Source organism: Cordyceps militaris, assembly GCF_000225605.1.
Source record: "Cordyceps militaris CM01 unplaced genomic scaffold CCM_S00005, whole genome shotgun sequence".
Lineage (NCBI taxonomy): Eukaryota > Fungi > Ascomycota > Sordariomycetes > Hypocreales > Cordycipitaceae > Cordyceps > Cordyceps militaris.
The window spans coordinates 2,166,551-2,190,461 of NW_006271973.1; the positions used below are offsets into that span (position 1 = coordinate 2,166,551).

The window sequence follows — 23,911 nt, forward strand, 5'->3', positions numbered from 1 at the left end:
ACACGATTGCGCTGAGGTCGGCCATTTCCGTGCTGCAGCTGCAGCGCCGGCGCGCGACAGCCGATATTCAAGCCCTCAGCCGCGCCAAGGAGGCGGCCGTAGGCGACCCCGAGGCCTTTGTGCGCGACCTCGTTGCCGGCAAAGTCAACCAGCCCGCTGGTGCCGGGATGGTGGCGAGCGCGGGCGACGACGACTCCGACTCCGACGCGCCCACCGCCCCCGCAAACGAGGCGCCGAGGCCATGGGCGGCGCTGCCGAAACCCCAGGAGATTGTGCGCTGCCCGCCCATCAACTGGTCCCAGTACGCCGTCGTCGGCGACTCGCTCGACAAGCTGCACGCCGAGCAGGTGGCGCGTCCCACGCAGGGCACCCCGGCGGCGTATATCCCCGGACACGCGGGCATGTACGAGTTCAGAGGTGGCGACGGTCGCCAGGAGCTTTATCAGGGCGCGGCGGTGCCCTACAATCCCGTCAAGGACAGGGTTGACAGGAAAGCCACGAGCAAGGCGAGAAAGTAGATGGGGTTTCAGTCATATGCACCTGCCGTTTTGTTTTCTTCTCTTTTTGGTGAATTTGTTGCCATGTAGTACGGTATGGCGTTACGGATATGGCGAAATATGCCTACCTAGGTAGGATGCATCATGAAATACACGGCCCATCACTTTTTCTTTGCTTCCCTTACTGATAAATATGCCATGAGAGTTGCAACGTACCGAAGCTTGCTACCCAGAGGCACATCGGCGACTATAACGCGTTGGCTATTACTTCCTCTACCCCCATTGCCAGCGCAAAAAACACAGATGAACCACCAGCCAAGACGAGATACTTCCCCCACATACAATGCTTCTCGGCTATTTACTGCGCTACCACACCGTCTGCTTGGCATGCCATTCGCTGCCATCTTTCCTCACGGGGCTACCTTATTCGGGGAAGTCTCTGCAGACATGTCAGCACCATAACCCTGCCGATGCACCCTAAATTCACTTACTCCATGCTATCTTGTATAGATCGACGAAGTCTTCGATTGTACTGCTTCTTCTCATCCGGGATTTTGCTCCAGTATAACTTGGTTGCTTCGGGATGGACGATTTTCCGCGGGTCGTACGCGGGTTGATCGTCTTCCAGGACCCCCAAAATCGTTTCAATATGACTGCGGACGTCACCGGAGGCGTTTGCCGGGGGGTTGTAGCAATATGTGCCGTCTGGTGCAATTTGATGGTGAAAGATTTTGGATTGGAAAGCGACGCGTGGCTGTTCAGTTGGGAAACGAGGACTAAAGTGCAGCTTGATCCGGATAATGCCACCGTCTAGGTTGGTCATGGGACGCCCGAAATATGTGAGGATCCAAACGAAAGCGTTGTCGTTTTCCAGAGTCACGCTGTGCGGCACATCTCCACGCCGGAAGTAGGCAACCATCTGCTCGAATTGGTGGCGCAAGTTGACGGCCACAGTCGAGTCATTGAGTTGCGCCGCCAGGCCACCTTGGGCCCAGGACACCAACTCATCGCTAAGTGCGGTTTTGATATTCCGGAGGCGACGCTCGAGATCTTCGTAGTTGAACTTTCCGTCCATGCCGTTGCTACCAGTTGCCTCAAATGGCATGAGCATGAAGCGGGTTCCATCCTTCGTTTTCGATTGGCCAAGTCGAATAGCCGCCATATAGGACTCAAAGTACCAGAGAAAACGTCGCTTACAAAGGTCTTGAAATGGCTCGAAGGGTATAATTGCCTCATCTTCCCCCTCTTGATCAGATTTTGGCTGGATTGGTGGGATGCGAGTACCATCAGGTCTCAGACCCAAATATCCCTCGAGGCGTGCAATGACGGATATCCTCAAAGACTCGTGACGAATCTACTTTGTTAGTGAAAACTCCTTGCTAATTTCTAGGTGCAGTGGTTGCTCCCTTACTTTTTGTACGTAGGCTTCTTGCTTTCCTTTATCCTCCGGTTCGTTGGCATTTTCGTAGCCAGGCTCATTTTCATATGGATTTGAGGACATTAAGCTCTGGATTGATAGTAGAATGGACTCCATGCCCTGAGCAGAGGACCATTCTTCGCCTCTTTCGCCCCTCCAGGTCCTGAGAAGAGTCAGCGCAGCTCACAGCGGTTCTTGTGAGTCCGTACCCTAGAATAGACCTGCAACTGGTTAGTACGTCACACAGAGTCAAGCGTTGGGTTACATACAAACAAACTTTCCCATTAGCGTAAATGTTTGGGTTAAAACGACAGCGTCCACCATTCGTAGTAATACACTGGACGTTAGGCGCGCTCGAGGGATAGGCTATGGTTGGTCAGTACACCGCAAGCAGTAAGGTGTAGTCGTTACCTACTCTTGGGGAACTTGATGGTAAACTGTGGTTCACAAGTTAGACGGGATTTCATTGGGAATAAATAACGACTGACTTCGAAGAATCCGAATTCGTACGGGGTCTCGTGCGGTCCAACAATGAGCGCCTTTACGTTACGCACGTCAACGTCCCGGCAGGCGACCGCAATGGCTTGGGAGGTTAGATATGATGACCATGGCCTCATTACAATCGGCAGAGGGAAACATACCGAGATCAGACGACCTTTGGAGGTCTGCTAGCTCCTGGAGACCACAGATATGAGCGATGGTTGGTTGGCGAGAACGTGCCAGCACTTACCTTGGTGATGCGGATTATTGACTGATCCATCGTGGCGACCACGCGCGGCACGGGAAAACGGAATAATTGTTGATAGCAATACAAATATGAGGCTATAGATGCCGAGCAAGCAAGAGGTTGTCCTGGTTACGGTGATTCATGAATTGGTGAGCTTCCCGGAAGGCAGCGTGCAAAGCGGCAAGGCGGCAAGGCGGGGGCGGGGCAGAATCTTTTGCTGTGAGGCACAACCGGGTGGAGGTACTCGAGGGACGTGAGCTGTCGACGACGCAGTCTTTCAGCAGGTCTCAATGCTTATCAATATCGAGCAAAATATCGTGGCGAGGTGGGAGTCGGAAAGACGGTTGCAGAGGAAGATGCTCGAGGGAAGAAAGAGGTAAAACTGAAGTTGGACTAGGCAGGCACGGCATGCAGGCAGTCAGCGCATTGATCCAGTGCTACTAAGTGTCTCGCGTTTGCACTGCGACGTAAAACAGGCAGGCTGCGGCCGCCCAGTGCGAACCACCATGGTTATTGCAGTGCCCAACTCACGAATCCATTTTTCCTCTAGTTATTCGGGCATTCACGGCCACATCTATGCTCCATAAAGAGGCAACCAGACACCCGAGGCAGTGTAAATGGTTCGCAGGCACGTCGTTGCTGCAGCTCAGCTCAGCCAAAACGCCCTGTTTAGTGGTGGGGCTTGCAGCTGCAGGCTGTCATGGGGTTCTCTGCACGAGCTTAGTACATTGAGTACCTAATACTACGGTAGGTACTGTACCTACTAGTTATTAGCAGCAGTGCTCCTTTTCCAGTCCAAGCTCACATTCCGCAGCCCCTTGCCACAAGGATCCCTCTTTCGAATTGTTTGTGGACATCCTCGCGATAGGCGTGGCGATTGTACCAGTCAGGTTGTTGAGTAGAGCCAACTTGTCGGACAATTATGGCTACAGGAAAAGCCCACGTCAGGAATTCTATCAAGGCAGAGCTAATTTGCAAGCGGTGGAAGCAAGCCCAGTGAACTACATGCAATGGAAATTCCAGCATTGGAGTCAACAAAGGCGGGATTGTGACCGCCCGATCAGAATGCCGTAGCTGAGCTGGGCGCGTAGCTGATGCCGGGATGCATCCAGCTGCGCATCGCACCATAAGAGGAAATATTTAAGCCGCGATTGCTTCCGCGCCTGAATGCGTGGTCTTTGCTTGCTGCCATATATAAGACCCAAAACCGCTCGTCGCAGGACGACGTCCGCTACGTCACGCCCCAAGAAGAAGGCTGCCGCCGCCGCCGCCGGTGCTGGTGCTACGCGCGCCGTGGCCGCCAGACCTCGTCGACCGCACAAAGGATAAGGTCAAGGAGGACTAGTCTAGAATAGGGTTAAGCCTAACCTCCTTTATGGTATTATACAGTTATATAGTAATACTTTCTAAATTAGTTTAAATATAGCTTTTATTATATATATATCCTTATAATTTCTTTTATAGTCCTTTATATTACTATTAGAAACTAATTTATTAGTTATATCGTCTTACCTAAATATATTACTAGGTAAAAATTTTATTATACTAACTAATATTACTTTAATTCTACATATAGCTAATAAAGAGTATAGTGGATCTATACGCTATTATAGTATAAGCCTTGTATTGGGAAACCCCTGGTAAAACCTCAACTCGGTTTGCCCTCCAGACCTACGTAGGTAGGTGGACGACTCCCAATGACGCGAGGCGGCTGTCGCGTCACCCGCAACGCGTTAATTGGTTTCCATATTCTCAGTCTTCACCTCTACCAGCCCAACACCACGCATCCCTCAACGCACCTCACTGAATAGCTGCGCAGGCCTTCGGTCGCTACTAGTCAACGCGACAATGGCCTCATTCTTTGATCTCAAGGCCCGCAAAGCGGCGGCGGCCACGAATGGCGGCTCCGAGCAGAAGCAGAACAAGGGCAACGACGGCCGCATCCAGCCCTGGGTTGAGAAGTAGTACGTTTCCAGGCTTCAGAAGCGAATCTCGCACGCGGCTTCTAATAAATTGCAGTCGCCCCAAGAGCCTTGACGACATCGCGGCGCAAGAACACACCGTCACCGTCCTCCAACGAACGCTACAAGCCGCCAACGTAAGACCTCCATCCAAGCTCCGACAAGCTCCATACTGATTCCCGCTGCTCCCCAGCTACCTCACATGCTCTTCTACGGCCCGCCCGGTACCGGAAAAACGTCGACCATTCTCGCCCTCGCCAAGCAGCTCTACGGCCCCGAAATGATGAAGTCGCGTGTCCTCGAGCTCAACGCCTCCGACGAGCGCGGCATCTCGATTGTCCGCGACAAGGTCAAAAACTTTGCCCGCATGCAGCTCACAAACCCGCCCGCCGGCTATCGCGACAAGTACCCCTGCCCGCCCTTCAAGATCATCATCCTCGACGAGGCCGACTCCATGACGCAAGATGCCCAGAGCGCCCTGCGCCGCACCATGGAAATCTACAGCAAGATTACCCGCTTCTGCCTCATCTGCAACTACGTCACCCGTATCATCGACCCGCTCGCCAGTCGCTGCAGCAAGTTCCGCTTCAAGAGCCTCGACCAGGGAAGTGCCAAGAAGCGCCTCGAGGAGATTGCCACCGCGGAGTCGGTGCCCGTCGACGACGGAGCAATCGACGCCTTAATTCGCTGTAGCGAAGGCGATCTGCGCAAAGCCGTCACGTTTCTGCAGAGTGCGGCTCGTCTAGTGGGCGCTGGCGCGCAGCCCAAGGACAGCGATGGCGACGATGACATGGAGGTGGATAAGAAAGCGATTACGGTCAAGATCATCGAGGACATCGCTGGCGTGATCCCCAGCAAGACAATAGATGAGCTCGTTGCTGCTTTGCGCCCGCGTGGCTCGAATGGCTCGTATGCAGGCGTCTCCAAGGTGGTAGAAGACATGGTAGCCGATGGCTGGAGTGCCGGGCAAGTTGTGTCCCAGGTAAGCCTCGTCGTTCTTCACAAATATACCCATTCTAACCCGACTCAGCTGTACCAAGTCGTCACATTTGACGAAACGATTCCTGATGTACAAAAGAACAAGATTGTCATGGTCTTTTCCGAAGTCGACAAGCGGTTGCTGGACGGTGCTGACGAGCACTTGTCCATCCTCGACTTGTCCATGAGAATATCTGCAATCCTGGCTGAAAAGTAATCCTCTAAAATGTAACAACTCATACTACTGAAAATAACTGAAGAAAAAAAAAGTTGAAATTGGCTATGCATGCAACTAGACAAGGGTATATCTACTGTCATCTCACATCATGGTCCATCTTGGCCCAGCAGGCCTAGATTTCCTCGTACTTTCGACCACGGGTCCGTCGAGCTTTGCGATTGCGCCTTGCTCCCTTTCCTCGTATGTTTTCGAGCTCTCGGCGTCTCTTCACCAAGCCACATATCTTCTTCGCCGGCGTTGTCCTCACCGCCCAGCATGTTCTTTCCACTAATTTTGCCGATGCCGTGCAATGTGCTCATCAACCCCTCGAGGGCAATCTGGCCGCCCTCAACCGTCTCTGCCACGGTTTCCAGCGTGGCCATCTTTGCGGCGTCGGCGGCGTCCACCCACGGCTTCACCAGGCGGGTGATGCTGATCTGCGACGTCGAATCAGTACCCGACCGGTGGCGGGTGACCTCTCCCTGAGGGAATGTGGCCAGCAGGTGGCTGTCCTCGGCCAGCTTGCTAATGTGGCGGCTGTTTTCTTGGGCCGTCTTATGGAGGAGAGCGGACATGTGCGTCCGATAGGCCACTGTGGCTTTGTGATTCGCCGAGGTATCGACCAGAGAGGCCAGGTACGGCGCCACGAGATGGTCCATTGGCGGGGGCGGTGCGGCTGGCGCGTAACTCGTTCTCTTCGTAGATTGGATACTCCGAGATGGTGCTGGAAGGTATTGTGGCCCGCTTGCGGCCATTTCCAACAGAACCCTCCTCGCGGAGACGTAGAGGGCGTACTTTTCTTTGATCCCACTCAACTGTGCCTGAATGGCGGCAGGGTCTGTCGTGTCCGGCCCCCTTTCCGACGAGCCGTCGCCGTCCTCGCCAGGCTGCGCCTCGGGTGACGCCTTTCCAAGCTCTGTTTCGATCCAGTGGATGAGTTCGTCTCGCGTCGCGCCCAGCGCCGCGAGCCTTGCCGCTTGGCTCGGCGGCTGCGGCGCACGACGCACGCGTTGTCCCGCTTCCTGCAGCTGCTGCTCCTCCCGCTTGAGGAGCAGCTTCGCCCGCAAGACCACCTTTTCTAGCTGGCTGATTTGCCCGGGAATATCAAGCGGCGACGAGCTCTGCTCGATGACCATGGTGTTGATGACGTCCCTGGGCACCGGCGGCAGGGCAGGCGTCCCATGAAACATGCGGTCGGTGTTTAGGAACTCGTGGTCCGCCGCCGGTTGTTCCAATAACGTGTCGAGAGTTTCTTGCACCGCGTAGAGGCGGTCGCGCTTTTGGTCTAGCTTCAGTAGGGCCACTCGCTCGTTGAGGTCCGCCGCGGTGTGTGTTCCAGCCACCGACGCCTCCGTGCGCGGATCTGGGGCTGCATAGTCTCGAGCCGCCTCAAACTCCTTCCGTGCAGCTATATTTTCCTTCAGGGCCTCTAGGTATTCCCTATATATGGTGTTGGCCGGTGTATTGTCTGTTTTGACAGTGTCTTCGCCATCGCGTGTGTTTGCCAAGGCTAGCGCCGACGTGAGGGGACTGCCCTGTATGCATTCACCGATGTGCGCGGCCAGAATACGCCGGATATAGTTGACTTGGTCGCGAGATTTGATGTATGGATCTAAGCCATCTTGTATTCTCGCCGCGCATCCGTCGTTTTCCGGCATGGTGGCGCTACTGCCTCGCTGATGCAAGGTCGAAGTGGCGGTTTCGGGTTGCGCTTCATCCAGTGGAGAGATTGAGATTATTAGTTCTGTACCGAATATCTGCACCAGAGCCCCAACAGTTCCAAGAATGTTAAATATGGTCTACTTGTAACGAATATTTTCATGCTTGAAAGACCGAGATTCTTCGCGTTCATGAGTTAGATCAGTAGCCACTCTGTATCCATTGATGCCTTGACCGTGAGAGGCTCATAGAGCGTTGAACAAGTCGTGGGCCCGGGTATGGACCTAGAAGGAGTTTCGGGGCTCAAAACAGCCACGCACCCGCTATTCGTCCTGTAATAAACGAGAGCCATGAAACATTAGGCTGTTTCTGACCAACAAAAAACTGTATTTCTTCACCTGCTTCATTCGCAATTGCCTCAGAGTTAGCGTGGGGCGGCGAGGTTTTAGAGACAGGCCTCAGCTGGCGAAGGCTGGCTACAACAAGATCCTCTGCTCACTGGCTAGTACCTAGATACTAGGTAAAGCTCAGTATTTCCAGCCTTCTTTTCAAGATCGGCACACAAAGGATGCCTCCAAATGGCGTAGGAGCGAGGGGTTGTACTACACCTTCATGAGCTCGTTGGTTGCCGGCTCAGCGGATAAACGGATGGGGATCCCTTGATTGGCCATGCAATCAATTTACTTCGACAAATAGATTTGATTGACTGGCCAATCATCATCATCCCGATACTCCGTATGGGGTGTTAAGCTATCTTCAAAGAGCAAGTCGACGGGCTCACGGAAGGATACCCTGGTCTCGAACCACGTTAGCATTCAGCTTATACAATTACGCGAGAACCTTGGGAGAACGTTGCAACTCTACGTGCATCTTATGGGACTGACATTAGACGGAATAGCTCTAGCTTCGCAGCTCCTTTGCCTTGCCAGGCTGCCGCGCTACATGAACATGGCATGATCGCCATCATAGACGCTTTCCCATTCGAGAAGGTCGTTTCAACCTCAACACCCAAGATCCATGATCTTCATTGTGCAACAACATTCTTACAAAATGCTCTTACTACTCATAAAGAAGCGTGCCACTATAAGAGAGCGGTGCCCGGCTTGTTGTAGTTTGCGAATGAAGCAGTTTTCACTACAGCTACTTCACTCTTTCCTTCTTTCCTTCTTTTCACCCATTATGCATATCGAACTCGTTCTTGTTGCTGCCCTTGCGGCCAAGCTCGGTTCTGCTTTGGTTGGTGTCGATTGGCAGTTTTCCGACACTCAGCAAATACAAAACGGCCTCAACAACGTCACCTTCCCGTTTGACTTGAGCAACGCCCCGCACACTACTGGCTTCTACTTTGCGCAGCAGTTCTACTTCAATGGCGTCGACAGCGTGGCTTACACTGGTCTGCAGCCGCGACCAGACAACGACAACGGCAGCGTCATCCATGCCGCCTTTTCCAGCTTCGTCGAGGGCACCACTTCCAATTCGCCGCTGTGTAGCGATGGCGCGGACGGTGGCGCTGGTGTGAGCTGCGCAGTCGAGTTTAACGGTGACTACTCCCACAAGTATAATTGTGTGGTGGAAACCACCGATGGAGGTCTTACTTGGCGAGGCACTGTCGTTGACACTGTCACGGGAGACTCGCACGCCGTGGGCGAATGGACGCTGCCCAAGAAAGCGGCTGGTCTCCAGACATCGGGTACTGGATTTGTGGAATACTATATTTACCCTCGTGAATCAGACGGAAAGGTCAAGTGCGATGGATTGCCTCTGACCGAAGTTTCCTTCTTTTCGCCATCTAGCACCACCCAGGGTGCCAACCAGGGCACAATCGGGAAGCCGTACGAATACGGCGACTGCGTGGGAACGTCTGCTTTCTCAACGGAGGCTATCAGCAATGGTTACGATGTCAAGGTTGGATTTAAAGTCACGGCTGATGGATTCTGTCGTTGGTAGTGTGCTAGGCGGTGGCTTGGATTCAATACATATTTCTCTCGTTATTTTTTTTGACTTTATTTTATTTCATTTCCGTTGATTCTCACTAATAGTATCATCATCTTGCCCAAGTTCTCCTACGCTTCTCTTTTTCCATACGACTTAATTATTCGCCGATAGTATGTATTGTTCGCTTGTCATTAGTGGGGAGCTTCCGGAACCCTTCAGTCTGCGTAATCCGAAAGAACAGCCCCTTTTTTTATATCTTGGTCTTGGGAGCTACCGTGTAGTTTCAGATGACAAATATTGACGGCGATAAATATCAATTTGGAAAAAAAAATGTTTGTCCACTTTCTGGCCAGCATCACGACATACATACTAGGCACACGAGGCAAAGAGCCACAGGCAAAGGAACTGCCCTCAAGTGGCCAATGACACTAGGCCCGTTGCGACACTAGCGTACTTTTTTTACCTGGAGGTTCGATCTGAAATTTATCGGCGCGACGCCTTCAATCAGCCAAACAACCATTTTAATCTCTCCAGCATTGACTCGCTGCCCGCATCGCCTTTGCCTTGACGCGCACGCTTATACGACTGTTCAAAGAAGAAGCGCATGGTATACTAGCGGTCAAGCTCTGCGAGTCGCCGTCGAGCACCTCGGCGTTCTCCATCCCTGTAGCGACCTTCCACAACACCGCCATCATGTCGGACGCTCCTCGCGATGTCTCCCAATACAAGTACTCGGCCATGTCCAACCTGGTTCTCCAGGCGGACCGTCGATTTGTCTCACGACGAAATGATGAGTCCACCGGGGACCCAGAGTCCCTCGCGGGACGCCTGAGCATTCGGGACATGGGTGCGCGAGTCGCTCGTGACGAAGCTCCGAAGCAAAAAAAGCAGCCTGGACTGCCAGATATTCAGAGAGGCAGCTTGAAAGAGGACCAAGACGTGCTGCTACGCGAACAACAAAAACGAAAAGCCGACAACGCCAACCTCCGAGGCGCTGGCGTCCTTGGCGCAAACGAACCCTTGGTTGAGGGAATCACATACCGACCTCGCACACTCGCCACACGCGCCACATTCAACTTAATACTTACTCTTATTGCAACAACACTCGGCGACGTACCACACGAAGTAGTTCGAAGCGCAGCCGATGCGGTCTTGGAATACTTGAAGGACGATGATCTGAAGGACCTCGACAAGAAGAAGGAAATCGACGATATCCTCGGCGCGACGCTGAACCCCAAGCAGTTCAACGAACTGATTAATCTTGGCAAGAAGATCACCGATTATGATGCACAAGACGACGATGAGGACGTGGCAATGGGTGACGGTACCGGCGACGCTGAAATCGACGAGCGTCAAGGTGTTGCCGTTGACTTTGATGATGAAGATGAGGACGAGCTTGTTCAAGAGGTGCGGGACGAGTCATCTGACAGTGAGGATGAAGATAACGACGTGGACGAGGACGAAACGCACAAGCCCGATGCCGTTGTTAAAGATGACGATGACGAAATGGTTTTAGATGCCGGCCAGTCCAGCGACAAGGTTGAGAAGACGGACAAAGGCGCCATTGCAGCCAGGGATATCGATGCATTTTGGCTCCAAAGAGAAATTGGTGCTTTATATCCCGATGCCCACGAACAGACTGATAAAACAAAGGAAGCGCTTCGCCTACTGTCAGGAGAGCCCGACGAGGCTGGTGGTGAAGAAAAGACTCTACGAGAAATCGAAAATGATTTGATGGAACTGTTCGACTTTGAGCATCACGAGCTTGTACAGAAGCTCATCACAAACAGAGAAAAGGTCTTTTGGCTTACCAAGCTGGCCAGAGCCGAGAATTCTGATGCTCGCGAGGACGTTGAGCGTGAGATGGTCTCTGAAGGATTACAGCGAATTCTGAACGAGCTCCACGGCAAAACTGTCGTGGATGGGGAGCGCAAGGGTATGAAAATGGACATTGATGTTCCTGCATCGTTTACAGAAGAGCGAAAGGAAGATGCCGCCGACGGCCGTCTTGTTGGCGGCCTTCAGCCAAAGAAGCTCATCAGTCTTGACAATTTAGTATTTGACCAAGGAAACCATTTGATGACCAACCCCAAGGTCCGCCTTCCTGAGGGCTCTACCAAACGCTCATTCAAGGGCTACGAAGAAATTCATGTGCCGCCCCCGAAGAAGCGCAATGATCCCGATGACGTTGTCGTTCCCATCACAGACATGCCAGAGTGGTCACGCCCTCCTTTTGGCGCGACAAAGTCCCTCAACAAGATCCAGTCCAAGTGTTTCCCTACAGCCTTTGGGGACGACGGCAATATGCTCATTTGCGCACCGACAGGTTCCGGCAAAACCAATGTTGCCATGTTGACCATTCTTCGTGAGATTGGAAAGAACAGAAACCCCGAGACTGGTGATATTGATCTCGACTCCTTTAAGATTGTATACATCGCCCCTCTCAAGGCCCTTGTACAAGAACAAGTTGGTAATTTTGGCAAGCGTCTAGAGCCGTATGGGATTCGCGTGTCAGAGTTGACCGGTGATCGTCAGCTCACCAAGGCTCAGATTGCCGAGACTCAAATCATTGTCACTACTCCTGAGAAGTGGGATGTCATTACCAGAAAGGCCAATGATCTTTCCTATACAAATCTGGTACGTCTCGTTATCATTGACGAGATTCACTTGCTTCACGATGACCGTGGTCCTGTTCTGGAGAGTATTGTCAGCAGAACAATTCGCAAGACAGAGCAAACCGGTGAGCCTGTTCGCCTTGTCGGTCTGTCTGCCACACTTCCCAACTACCGTGATGTTGCCAGCTTCCTACGCGTCAACATCGACTCTGGTCTCTTCCACTTTGACGGATCTTTCCGACCCTGCCCCTTGCGCCAAGAGTTCATCGGCGTAACAGATCGCAAGGCCATCAAGCAACTCAAGACAATGAACGATGTGACATACAACAAGGTTCTGGAACACGTCGGTCAGAATAGGAACCAGGTGCTCATTTTCGTGCATTCACGCAAAGAGACGGCCAAGACTGCTCGCTACATCCGAGACAAGGCTATGGAGATGGACACTATCAACCAAATTCTACGTCACGATGCTGGCAGCCGCGAGGTACTTCAGGAAGCTGCGGGTCAAGCCACAGACAAGGATCTCAAGGACATTCTGCCTCACGGGTTCGGTATTCACCATGCCGGTATGAACCGTATTGACAGAACTGATGTCGAAGATCTCTTTGCTCGCGGCGCGATCCAGGTCCTAGTCTGCACCGCCACTCTGGCTTGGGGTGTCAACTTGCCCGCTCACACCGTCATCATCAAAGGCACACAGATCTATTCTCCAGAAAAGGGTACTTGGGTTGAGCTGAGCCCCCAGGACGTGCTGCAGATGCTCGGTCGCGCAGGTCGACCCCAATTCGATACCTACGGTGAAGGTATCATCATCACCACACAAACCGAGATACAGTACTACCTTTCTCTCCTCAACCAGCAACTGCCTATCGAAAGTCAGTTCGTTAGCAAACTAGTCGATAACCTCAACGCCGAAATCGTGTTGGGCAATGTCAGGACACGCGACGAAGGTGTTGAGTGGCTCGGATATACCTACCTATTTGTTCGTATGCTACGATCCCCCGGACTATATCAAGTCGGAGCCGAGTATGAAGACGACGTGGCTCTTGAGCAGAAGCGTGTAGACCTTATCCACGCTGCGGCCATGGTCCTGAAAAAGACGAACTTGGTCAAGTATGATGAAAAGACTGGACGTTTCCAATCTACTGAGCTTGGTCGAATTGCCTCGCACTACTACATTACTGCCAACTCTATGGAAACGTACAACAATCTCATACAGCCTTCTATCACCACCATTGAGCTATTCCGCGTTTTCTCCCTGTCTGCTGAATTTAAATACATTCCAGTTCGACAAGATGAGAAGCTAGAGCTCGCCAAGCTTCTCGGACGCGTGCCCATTCCTGTCAAGGAGAGTATCGAGGAGCCTCAGTGCAAGATCAATGTCCTCCTCCAGGCTTACATTTCGCGCCTTTCGCTCGATGGACTTGCGCTCATGGCTGACATGGTCTATATTACCCAGAGTGCTGGTCGTATTCTAAGAGCCGTCTTTGAAATTGCTTTGAAAAAGGGTTGGGCCTCCGTTGCGAAGACTGCACTTGACCTTTGCAAGATGGCCGAAAAGAGAATGTGGCCTACCATGACTCCTCTCCGGCAATTTCCTACCTGTCCGCGCGACGTTGTTCAGAAGGCTGAGCGTATCGACGTTGCCTGGGACAGCTACTTTGATCTTGACCCTCCTCGCATGGGTGAACTTCTTGGAATGCCCCGCGCTGGACGCACTGTTTGCAACTTCGTCGCCAAATTTCCCCGTGTCGACGTTCAGGCCCAAGTCCAGCCGATAACCAGGTCGATGCTCAAGGTTGAGCTCGCCATCACCCCCAACTTTGAATGGGATGATGCCGTTCACGGTGGTGCGGAGAACTTCTGGATCTTTGTCGAAGACTGTGACGGCGAGGACATCCTTTTCCACGATACCTTTCTTCTGCGCAAGGACTACGCCGTCTCTGAGTCAAATGAACACCTTGTGGACTTCACTGTCCCCATCACCGACCCCATGCCGCCCAATTACTTCATTTCGGTCATGTCCGATAGATGGATGCACTCCGAGACCCGTATTCCAGTCTCCTTCCAGAAGCTCATACTTCCTGAGAAGTTCCCTCCCCACACAGAGTTGCTTGAGCTCCAGCCCTTGCCCGTCTCAGCGCTCAAGACTGCAAGCTACACCAAGCTGTATCCTGAGTGGACGCAGTTTAACAAGATCCAGACGCAGGTCTTCAACTCGCTGTACAAGACGGATCAAAACGTATTTGTCGGCGCTCCGACTGGCAGCGGCAAGACTGTATGCGCAGAGTTTGCCTTACTTCGCCACTGGTCTCAGGAGGACTCTGGCAGAGCTGTTTACATTGCTCCGTTTCAAGAGCTTGTTGATGCACGCCTACAAGACTGGCAGAAGCGACTCGGCCACTTGGCCGGCGGCAAAGAAATTGTCAAGCTCACTGGGGAGACCGCTACTGACCTAAAGATGCTCGAACAAGGCGACTTAATCCTTGCTACACCTACTCAGTGGGATGTTCTTTCTCGCCAGTGGAAGCGTCGCAAGAATGTGCAGAGTGTCCAGCTCTTTATTGCGGATGATGTCCACCTTCTTGGCGGCTCTCAGGGCTATATTTACGAAATTATTGTGTCTCGTATGCACTACATCAGAACTCAGACCGAGCTGCCACTCCGTATTGTTGCCTTGAGTGTTTCTCTCGCCAATGCCCGTGACATTGGCGAATGGATTGATGCCAAAAAGCATGACATATATAACTTTAGCCCTCACGTCCGACCTGTTCCTCTCGAACTGCACATCCAGGCCTTTTCGAACCCTCATTTTCCCTCGCTCATGCTTGCCATGGCCAAGCCTACATACAATGCTATCACCCAGATGTCCGCAGACAAACCCGCCATGGTCTTTGTTCCAAACAGGAAACAGACGAGGAGCACGGCGCGCGACTTGCTGGCTGCTTGCGTCACAGATGAAGACGAGGACAGATTTCTGCATGTGGATGCCGATCAAATGAAGCCCCTCCTGGACCGCGTCCACGAAGAAGCGCTTGCCGAGGCTCTGTCTCATGGCATTGGTTACTACCACGAAGCGCTGAGCCAAAGCGATAAGCGCATTGTGAAGCATTTGTTTGATAAAGGCGCCGTCCAAGTCCTGGTGGCTTCTCGTGAAGTATGCTGGGAACTGACGAGTGTCGCCCACCTTGTCATTGTCATGGGTACACAATATTTTGAAGGCCGCGAGCACCGCTACGTCGACTATCCCCTCAGCGAAGTGCTGCAGATGTTCGGCAAGGCCCTGCGACCCTCTAAAGACGGCCGCGGCCGTGGTGTCCTCATGCTTCCGCAGGTAAAGCGCGACTACTACAAGAAGTTCCTTGGTGAAGCTCTCCCTGTGGAGTCGCACCTCAACAACTACCTTCACGATGCATTTGTGACAGAGATCAGCACCAAGATGATTGAGTCCGGCGAAGATGCCATCAATTGGACGACCTTCACCTACTTCTACCGACGTCTGCTGGCCAACCCCAGCTACTATGGTCTCACCAGCACCACTCATGAGGGCCTCAGCAACTACATGTCAGACCTAGTAGAAACAACCCTGCGCGAACTTGACGAGTCCAAAATTATCGATTTCGACGACGAGGACGGCTCTGTGTCGCCGCAAAACGCCGCAATGATTGCCGCGTACTATAACATCTCGTATATCACTATGCAGACCTTCCTTCTGTCTTTGTCGGCGCGTACGAAGCTCAAGGGCATTCTCGAAATCGTTACGTCAGCTACGGAGTTTGAGGCTATTCAGGTTCGCCACCACGAGGATGGCTTGCTTCGCCGCATCTACGATCGCATTCCCGTCAAGATGGCCCAGCCTACTTTTGATACTCCTCATTTCAAAACCTTTGTTCTTCTGCAGGCTCACTTCTCAAGAATGCAGCTCCCCATTGACCTGGCCAAGGATCAAGAGGTCATATTATCTCGTGTGCTCAGCTTGCTAAGCGCCATTGTGGACATTCTGTCGTCTGATGGTCACTTGAACACTATGAATGCAATGGAAATGTCACAGATGGTTGTACAAGCCATGTGGGATCGCGACAGCCCTCTGAAACAGATTCCTCACTTTGGAACTGACGTTGTCAAGGTTGCAAACGAGTTCGGCGTCAAGGATATCTTTGACTTCATGGAAGCCATGAACCCGGAGGAAAATGCCGACTACAAGGATCTTATCAAGCGACTGGGATTGTCTCAGAAGCAGCTTGGTGAAGCTGCCAAGTTTACAAACGACAACTATCCCGACCTGGAGCTGGAGCACGAGGTCTTGGAGGAGGATGAGATCCGGGCTGGTGAGCCTGCATACCTCAACGTCAAAATGGTTCGTAATCTGGAAGAGGAGGGTGGTGAATACGACTCGACGGTGCACGCACCCTTCTACCCCACCAAGAAGATAGAGAACTGGTGGCTGGTTGTCGGCGACGACAAGACAAACAGCCTGCTCGCAATCAAGCGAGTCACCATTGGCCGCGAGCTGAATGTGCGCGTCGAATACACGGTGCCTACACCCGGCAAACACAATTTGAAGTTGCTTCTCATGAGCGATAGCTACGTTGGTGTGGATCAGGAACGGGAATTTTCTATTACGGCAGCCGAGGGCATGGACGTTGACTCGGAGGAGGAAGAGGAAGACGAGTAAGGGCTGAAATATATCGGAAATGTACATTATAGTAAGCTACGAGGTGGAATATTATGCAATATGCGGTTTTATGGTCGTCGTTTCAAAAGAGTGTCTGTTTTTCGAAGGCAGTTTCGAGCGCTGGAGTGCTGGAGCACGGTGTCTAAACCAAACCACCACAGACCAGTATCGTGGCGGGCGGGCGGCGCACTGCGAGTGTATGATGGCAACAGCGATTCGCGACGAGTTATTATCAGACAATCAATCCTCGTTCGTGGTACCCACAGCCAAGGTTGGCTAGAATTTTGGGGCTACCATGGCCGCGGCGCCCCCTTGATTCTCATCCTCACCAACCTCTCGGTCTCGGTCACCTCCCACATATAGCGTCACGTGATGGGTATGCTGTGACGTGAGAGGTGCTCGTCCTGGCCATCCCATCTGCCCAGCCAGACCGGCCGTTACTTTGCCTCCGACTACCCACATCATAACACAACAAGGGTGAGGCTACAAGTCCGCAAAGCGCGCATTTCATCCCGCACAACTTCTCTTCCATCGCGCAACACGCTTTGCGACTGCCATTGGATCAAGCCACGCGCGTCCACGCGTCGGATCTCTTTATCCCCGTCTCTGCACGCACCCTGGTCAAGCTTCGCGGCTGCTGACCTTGCACAAAATCCCCTCGCGAATCCTTCCTTCGCCGTCGCGATCAGCACCAGATCTTTGTCAATTGCACATTCCGACGCGGTCAGCTCAACAATGGCCGATACTCCTCCCACCGTCCCCGAGGTCGCTGCGCCAGCCGCCACCGAGCAAACGGCTGCCAGCGAGCCTGTTGCCGCGCCGGCTGGTGGCGACGCCGCCAACGAGGCCAACGCCATCACGGATGCACCCAAGGAGGACACCGAGAAGGTTGAGGGTGAGTCTGATTCTACTTGGCCAACGGGTGTGCGCCGAGCTCGCGCAACCCTGCGCCGAGGCGATGCCTCCACGGCAACGAGGCGTCAGCGCCGCCTCGTCGCTCACTGCGAGCACGCTACCACGAACCTTCGCTAACACTGCTTCTGTAGATGCGACCAAGACAGAGGATATCGCGGCTACCAAGGGCGATATTGAAATTAAGGAGGCTTCTGAGGCTGCACCGGCCGTGACTGCGACCGAGACGCCCAATTCGAAGAAAAATAATCGCCGCAAGTCTGTCGGCGGGGGGCTGAGCAGAAAGGGCTCCAAGGCCCGGCTCACTCACACTGACGCCAAGCCAGGTGACCACTTTTTGGTGAAACTCAAAGGTTTCCCCCCGTGGCCCGTCATCATTTGCGAGGAGAGCATGCTTCCTCCGGCTTTGACTAGCTCCCGCCCCGTCTCCGCCGCCAAAGCCGACGGCACCTACGCGGACGCGTATGCGGACGGCGGCAAGAGAGTGGGCGACCGCACGTTTCCCATCATGTATCTCGCCACCTATGAATTGTGAGTTGCCAATGCGGACCGATCAAGCAACTCGCATACTAACAGACACAGTGGCTGGGCTGGCAATACTACCCTGACCGAGCTTACAGCGGAAAAGGCCGAGAACTCCATCAACGAAAAGATGCGCAAGGACCTGCGCTTGGCTTTCGAGATCGCTGTAGAGCAGAACCCGGTCGAGTATTACAAGAACTTTCTCGCAAAGATTGAGGAGGAGCGCATTGCTGAAAACAAGGCCCTTGAAGAGGCCGAGGCAGAAGAAAGGGCCTATAAAGAGGCTGAGGCTGCCAGAAAGGAAGCGGCTGCGACGCCAAAGAAGAGCAAGAAGAGCAAGAAGGCTGAAGAAGACGACGTGGAAATGGCTGATGACTCTGCCAAGCCCAAGTCGAAGAAGCGCAAGGCCGAGGAGGATGCCAGTGTACGTCTCCCTCAGCTTGAGAGTTTTGCGCGAGAGTCTTCCCTGCTTGAAAGTGTTCGGTACTAACTGTCTACCAGACCCCCCAGCGCCCTGATTCCGTCAAGAAGCCCAAGATCAAGCTTAACACGTCTTCGACACCCAAGGCCAACGGAACTCCAAGCAAGAAGGCTGAATCTGCCGCCAAGCCCAAGTCTGACAAGAAGACCAAGGATGCAAAGAAGCCAAAGGAGCCCAAGATGACTCCTGAGGAGAAGCGCGAGCGCAGACAGGTGCGTACGATGTCACTGTGAATGGATGTGTACTAATCATTTGCAGAGAGAGGTTTTCTTCCTGCGCCACAAGCTTCAAAAGGGCCTCTTGTCCAAGGACACGCCTCCTGTGGAGGGCGAGATGAAGGGCATGTCGGATTACCTAACCGCCCTGGAGACATTTACAGATCTTGAGGCTTCCATAATTCGCGAGACCAAGATCAACAAGGTGCTCAAGGCCATTCTGAAGATGGACAGCATCCCTCGCGAAGAGGAGTTCAGCTTCAAGAAGAGGTCACAGGGTCTGCTGGACAAGTGGAACAAGCTTCTCGCTAGTGCTGCCGCTGCTGCCCCGGCCGGTAACACTAATGGTGTGAACGGCTCCGGAGAGAAGAAGGATACGAATGGCGCCAAAGACGGCGCTGCTGAGGGCAAGCCTTCGTCGGAAAAGCCTACTGAAGTGAAGGAGGAGACAGAGCCTGCGGAGCCTGTCAAGGCCGAGGAAAAGGCCACCGAGGCAGTAGGCGACTCCGTCTGATCATCTGGCGCACTTCTGACATGTTTATAGGTTGCAACAGCTGCCGAGTAAACGACGAATGGGTGATAGCCCGTTCAAATCTCGCGATAATTTCCTTTTGTATTTCGGCGCACAAGCAAATTTTTTTGGCTTTAGTTGCTATTCCTTGACTTCTGTGCGTTTAAGTTTACGGTTTACGGGGCTGGCGGGTTCGATGTATGATATATCACAAATAGGAGCTCTTTATCTCGGCATTTGAAGCAGGCCTTAAAAGACGGCGTGACTGTGATGCCGAGGCTTGCCATCAGTGGGAAAAGTCAACGAGCTCGATACTTTGGAGGAATGGCTAAAAAGGGCGGTTCAAGGCTGCTCGGCGAAAAGGGGAGGGATGGTTGGTGTGGCTGGGTGAGAGACCTGGCTCGACGGCAGCGCGAGGTCTATCTTGATTAACGCACTGTAGCTAATATTCATGCTCTCTATCTTATGTGAATATTGGTAGAAATCGATATAGCTGCAAATATGATTTTGGTTCTTTAACATGAGTTCTTCGAAATACCCTTTTTCATGGTTCTCTTATTTATTGGAATAACTGTAATGTGATGGTGATATAGTGCCGGGGAGCATGAAAGGAATCGCTGGTTTGCGATACCTAATTATACAGTATTGAGGTAGTTGACAAGTTTCTGAGATAACAGCCCCAAGTGTTGTAGCATGCACTGGTATTCGGGTTGAACGTGCATGGATTCGGCGACCAACTATTTAATGGCTTAAAATAAATTTACCACTAAGCACATGGACGACACACTGGATTTCCGGGTGATAGGATTTTGACAGGTAACGAGGTCACAGCACAGGCGACACGAACATCTCATTCATAGATTGCCACCCTATAGTCTAGCTCGACGGATATACCTCGCAACAACATAGCTGTACGAAGGGTTTCTGTAAGCCTCGAAATACCTCTGTTGCTGAGATGCTCGGAAGATAAGCTGCTCTTCCCTTCAATCTTTTCCAGCCAGCGAATCTCCTGCTCGGTGGAAGCTGGCTCTTTGGTCCAGGTGGAGGGAACCTACGGTGTAAGCACAGTGTGGAGCACTGTCGTCTAACGCGTATCGAGTCGCGTGTTCGCAACTAAAAGGCCGACGTTGGCAAGCAAACACCATGGCTGTGGAAGACAACAAAACGAATGGCACATTTAGCCAAGAGGATCACCAGGTATTCTGCCATTCAATTTCTGGCTTACAAGCCCAGACGACGTGCATTGATGTAATTCTGACGGTTTCCTAGGTGGCCTACATCTTTAACCCTACGGACAGCGCGGCGCCGCGGCCATCAAAACGGCGGCGCGTCTCTAAGAAGGGCACTACGGGAAAGGGGTCGAATGATTGTTCTTCGTTAGCGTCTTTGGGTTCTTCGCTATTTGTACCGCTCTTGAACGGCGCCGAGAGCGCAGCATCCGTACAAGAGAGGTATCGCCTGTACGAGGAGGGCTGGGCTAAAGTGAATAGTCGGATACAGGTACGTATTGAATATTGAGAATACGGGATGAATAATCCGATCCAATCTGTCATATTTGGAGGATAACAGGGCTGATGGTGCTGCTCAGGGCATCTTGCGAGACTCAAATTCAGCAACGCTGGAGCAGGTGTCATCTTTTGTTCTGCAGGCAAAGACTGAATGGTAAGATCAAATATACCCCAATGCATGTATCATCATGCTTTCTAGAGTCTCGGCTGCTCCCCTTGGGCCTTACTGCCACCGGAAGGGGAGGGGAGGGGGGGCTGGGCGAGAGACACGGCGTGTGGCTAACATTTGGCCTGGCAGCTCTGAGAAAATCCCCGCGGCATTTATTGTGACGGGGACGAATATTGCGTCACAAGATCTGCTGTTTGAACAGCTGTCTGAAACGTTGCAGTCGGGCAGCAGCCGCTTCGTGAGGCTCCGGTCGACGGAGGCTGGGTCGCTGAAAGCGGTGCTAAAGCGCATCATTCGCACAGGGACGTCCAAAGCTACAGAGGAAGACGACGAGAATGACACAGAGGAAAAAGGAGCAGATGTACGCAGTGAAAATCGTTGTTGTTTGGATTCCTAACTGACTGGGCAGGGGAAACGCTATCTCGACTACGACTTGGAAGCACTGTATGCGTACGTCCAAACGCAGAACTGCGACCAGATTTTTGTGGCATTTCAGGACAGTGAAGGCTTCGAGAGTAGCCTGCTATCAGACCTGATTACTCTTTTGAGGTACGAGGACTGGCACCCTCTCCACAGAAATTACTGACAGCGACAGCTCGTGGCGTCCACGCATTCCATTCACTCTTCTATTTGGCATTGCCACGTCAGTGGAACTGCTTCAGGCCCGATTGCTCAAATCGACATGCCGCCAGATTTATGGAGGCCAATTCGACGATGTGCAGACGGACACCATCTTGGAATCGGTCTTCAAGGGCGCGGTGGCGGCGAGTGATGTCCCAGTCCGGCTTGGCGCTCCCTTGCTACGATGGATGCTGGACCGCCAACGCGATCAGGTGGCTGGCATTCAATCATTTATTAGCTCTCTCAAGGTGAGACTCTTTTGGGCAGCTGTGATGCACCTGTCATCAGCTCATGTTATTTATAGTATGCGTACATGTGTCACTTTTTCGCCAACCCGCTTACTGTGCTGGCACATTGGGAGGATGGCAAGGACAAGTTGATCCAGCCAGAACATTTAGAGGCCATACGTAACACACCCTCTTTCCGGAAGCATGTGGAGGCGGCCGTTGAACTTGGTACGCCCGAGAGCCTGCAGCACGCCCGGTCGCTGCTGGAGGATGACGCCACACTCAAGGAACGCGTGCAGGCTAGCATCCCGGAGCGTCAGGCGTGGATGAATGAGCGATTACGGAGCCTGCTTATGCTGGAAGCCGCGGGTGCGCAACACGGCACATTCTCGCGAGCGTACGTGGAAGTGATGAGCGAGGGCGTGGCCATGTCTGAGCACTCCAACATGGTGGCGAGCGTGCGGCGCATGGGTATGGGCGAGCTGAGGGTGGCGATGGAGCGAATCCTCTTGCTGCTACGCGAGGGCGAGCCGAGCCTGGGCCTAGGTCCTTGGCTGGCACGCGAGGGCGAACAGATGCAGAGCCAGCTGGAGACGCAGCTGGCGGCGCTGCAGGCCCTCTCGAGCCGCGCCGAGGCAGCGGGTGTCAGCAGCGTGCGCAGCCGGTACAGCGGACAGGCCAAGGTGGCGCGGACCACGGTGATTGCGCAGCGGGTGCAGCTGAGCCACCACTCGGCCACACTCAAGGACGAGGACCGGCAGCTGACGGAGATTGTCGATGCGGTGGCGGGCCTGCTGGCCGCGCGCACCGACGCCTCGACGCCGGGCGGGCTGTTTTTGTCGGAGAGCTGGCTGTACGACGCGCGGGCGCCGTCCCGGGACGTCTTGGTACCGCGGCCGCGCGTCGTCTTTGAGCGCAGTCTCGTCCGGCCGCACGACTACCTGGCGTGCGACTGCTGCAAGCCGGACCAGGACGGCCTGCAGGCGACGCTGCCGGCGACGGCGATCCTGTACCAAATGTACCTGGAGACGGGCAACCTCATCAACGTGGCGGACTTGTGGTCCTCATTTTACGCACTGGTCGGCGGCCAAGCAGGGGGTGAACAGGAAGGAGATGAGGACGGCATGGACGAGGATGGGGAAGAAGAGAAGCAGCGGGAGGTGCTGGTCATGTTCTACCGAGGCCTAGCAGAGCTACGCGCCATGGGCTACGTCAAGAGCAGCAAGAAGAAGACGGACCACATCGCCAAGGTCAAGTGGCTGTGATGAGGAAAGTACCAGTAATTACTGTATTCGTACTGGTAGGGCAGGCTAACTAGTTAGTTACCAAGTGTTGCGCAAAATACTGGTACATAGAGCATAGTATCCTAGCGGGATATGGGATATATCGTAGCGGGGGATATGGGATACCCTAGCGGGATATGGGATACCCTAGCGAGAGATATAGAGGATAATAGATGGCGCAGAATCAAAATATCGTGTTGATTACTCATTTGCGCATTTTTGCGGGCTCATGGTGAAGAAAATGTCGCTACTGGGCACGTCAGGACGCCTCCCCTGGCGTGGGCTGGTAGATTGACGGTGAGGCTGGCGAGCTGACTGGGGCGGCCTCTTTGCTGAAAAGGGAGTAGTTGGTACGATGATTTAGAATAAGCGAGTAAAAAAGAAGATGGCAATCAACCTAAAGGTCATGACAGTTGAGGCGCTGCATCTAGCGTCACGTTTTGTCTCTCCACGCGAGCCTAAGGACGCAGACGGGGAGAGTTGACTAGTTACATACAGATGAGCACAGATGGACATGAAGAGAGCGGGACAGGAGCTGAAGCCCGTGGTGGGCTGGGCTGGGCCGGGCGGGCATGGCATGTCTATGCGCGGTTGGGCGAGCAAAGAGGATCGCTGTGTGTGTCTGTGTGTGTGTGAGTGAGTATGGTGTCTGTGTGGTGCGCTGGAGGGATGACGGGCCTTGTGTAGTCCTTGTAGTCTGGTGGCGTTATCAGCTGGGGCTGCTTGGCTTCTTTTCCTTCTTCCTCTTTTCGGGGCACGACATCGCGTGGTTTTTCAGGGA

At 53.2% G+C, this 23,911-nt stretch overlaps 7 protein-coding genes across 7 annotated transcripts; 5 read left to right on the forward strand and 2 right to left on the reverse strand.

Annotated features, from left to right (window-relative positions):
• Positions 1 to 920: 920 nt before the first annotated feature.
• On the reverse strand, positions 921 to 3,498 carry CCM_07043 (ubiquitin-conjugating enzyme E2Z; the record flags this gene model as incomplete). The annotated part of the gene is made up of 10 exons (XM_006672181.1): positions 921 to 936; positions 989 to 1,851; positions 1,909 to 2,077; positions 2,124 to 2,135; positions 2,184 to 2,280; positions 2,330 to 2,351; positions 2,403 to 2,497; positions 2,556 to 2,589; positions 2,645 to 2,736; positions 3,447 to 3,498. The coding sequence occupies 10 exons, from the start codon at positions 3,496 to 3,498 to the stop codon at positions 921 to 923; spliced, it is 1,452 nt and encodes a 483-aa protein (XP_006672244.1).
• Positions 3,499 to 4,489: 991 nt separating this feature from the next.
• CCM_07044 (activator 1 41 kDa subunit) lies at positions 4,490 to 5,797 on the forward strand (the record flags this gene model as incomplete). Its single annotated transcript, XM_006672182.1, has 4 exons — positions 4,490 to 4,605; positions 4,661 to 4,739; positions 4,796 to 5,584; positions 5,633 to 5,797. The coding sequence occupies 4 exons, from the start codon at positions 4,490 to 4,492 to the stop codon at positions 5,795 to 5,797; spliced, it is 1,149 nt and encodes a 382-aa protein (XP_006672245.1).
• A 107-nt stretch (positions 5,798 to 5,904) lies between these two features.
• Positions 5,905 to 7,455, reverse strand: CCM_07045 (uncharacterized protein; the record flags this gene model as incomplete). Its single annotated transcript, XM_006672183.1, has 1 exon — positions 5,905 to 7,455. One exon carries the CDS (start codon positions 7,453 to 7,455, stop codon positions 5,905 to 5,907), a length of 1,551 nt encoding a protein of 516 aa, XP_006672246.1.
• Positions 7,456 to 8,506: 1,051 nt separating this feature from the next.
• CCM_07046 (uncharacterized protein) lies at positions 8,507 to 9,403 on the forward strand (the record flags this gene model as incomplete). Its single annotated transcript, XM_006672184.1, has 1 exon — positions 8,507 to 9,403. One exon carries the CDS (start codon positions 8,507 to 8,509, stop codon positions 9,401 to 9,403), a length of 897 nt encoding a protein of 298 aa, XP_006672247.1.
• A 681-nt stretch (positions 9,404 to 10,084) lies between these two features.
• CCM_07047 (pre-mRNA splicing helicase) lies at positions 10,085 to 16,681 on the forward strand (the record flags this gene model as incomplete). Its single annotated transcript, XM_006672185.1, has 1 exon — positions 10,085 to 16,681. One exon carries the CDS (start codon positions 10,085 to 10,087, stop codon positions 16,679 to 16,681), a length of 6,597 nt encoding a protein of 2,198 aa, XP_006672248.1.
• A 735-nt stretch (positions 16,682 to 17,416) lies between these two features.
• CCM_07048 (PWWP domain-containing protein) lies at positions 17,417 to 19,376 on the forward strand (the record flags this gene model as incomplete). Its single annotated transcript, XM_006672186.1, has 6 exons — positions 17,417 to 17,576; positions 17,659 to 18,124; positions 18,170 to 18,539; positions 18,617 to 18,808; positions 18,855 to 19,307; positions 19,356 to 19,376. 6 exons carry the CDS (start codon positions 17,417 to 17,419, stop codon positions 19,374 to 19,376), a joined length of 1,662 nt encoding a protein of 553 aa, XP_006672249.1.
• Positions 19,377 to 21,018: 1,642 nt separating this feature from the next.
• CCM_07049 (origin recognition complex subunit) lies at positions 21,019 to 23,112 on the forward strand (the record flags this gene model as incomplete). The annotated part of the gene is made up of 4 exons (XM_006672187.1): positions 21,019 to 21,360; positions 21,409 to 21,548; positions 21,595 to 21,868; positions 21,925 to 23,112. The coding sequence occupies 4 exons, from the start codon at positions 21,019 to 21,021 to the stop codon at positions 23,110 to 23,112; spliced, it is 1,944 nt and encodes a 647-aa protein (XP_006672250.1).
• Between the last annotated feature and the right edge of the window lie 799 nt (positions 23,113 to 23,911).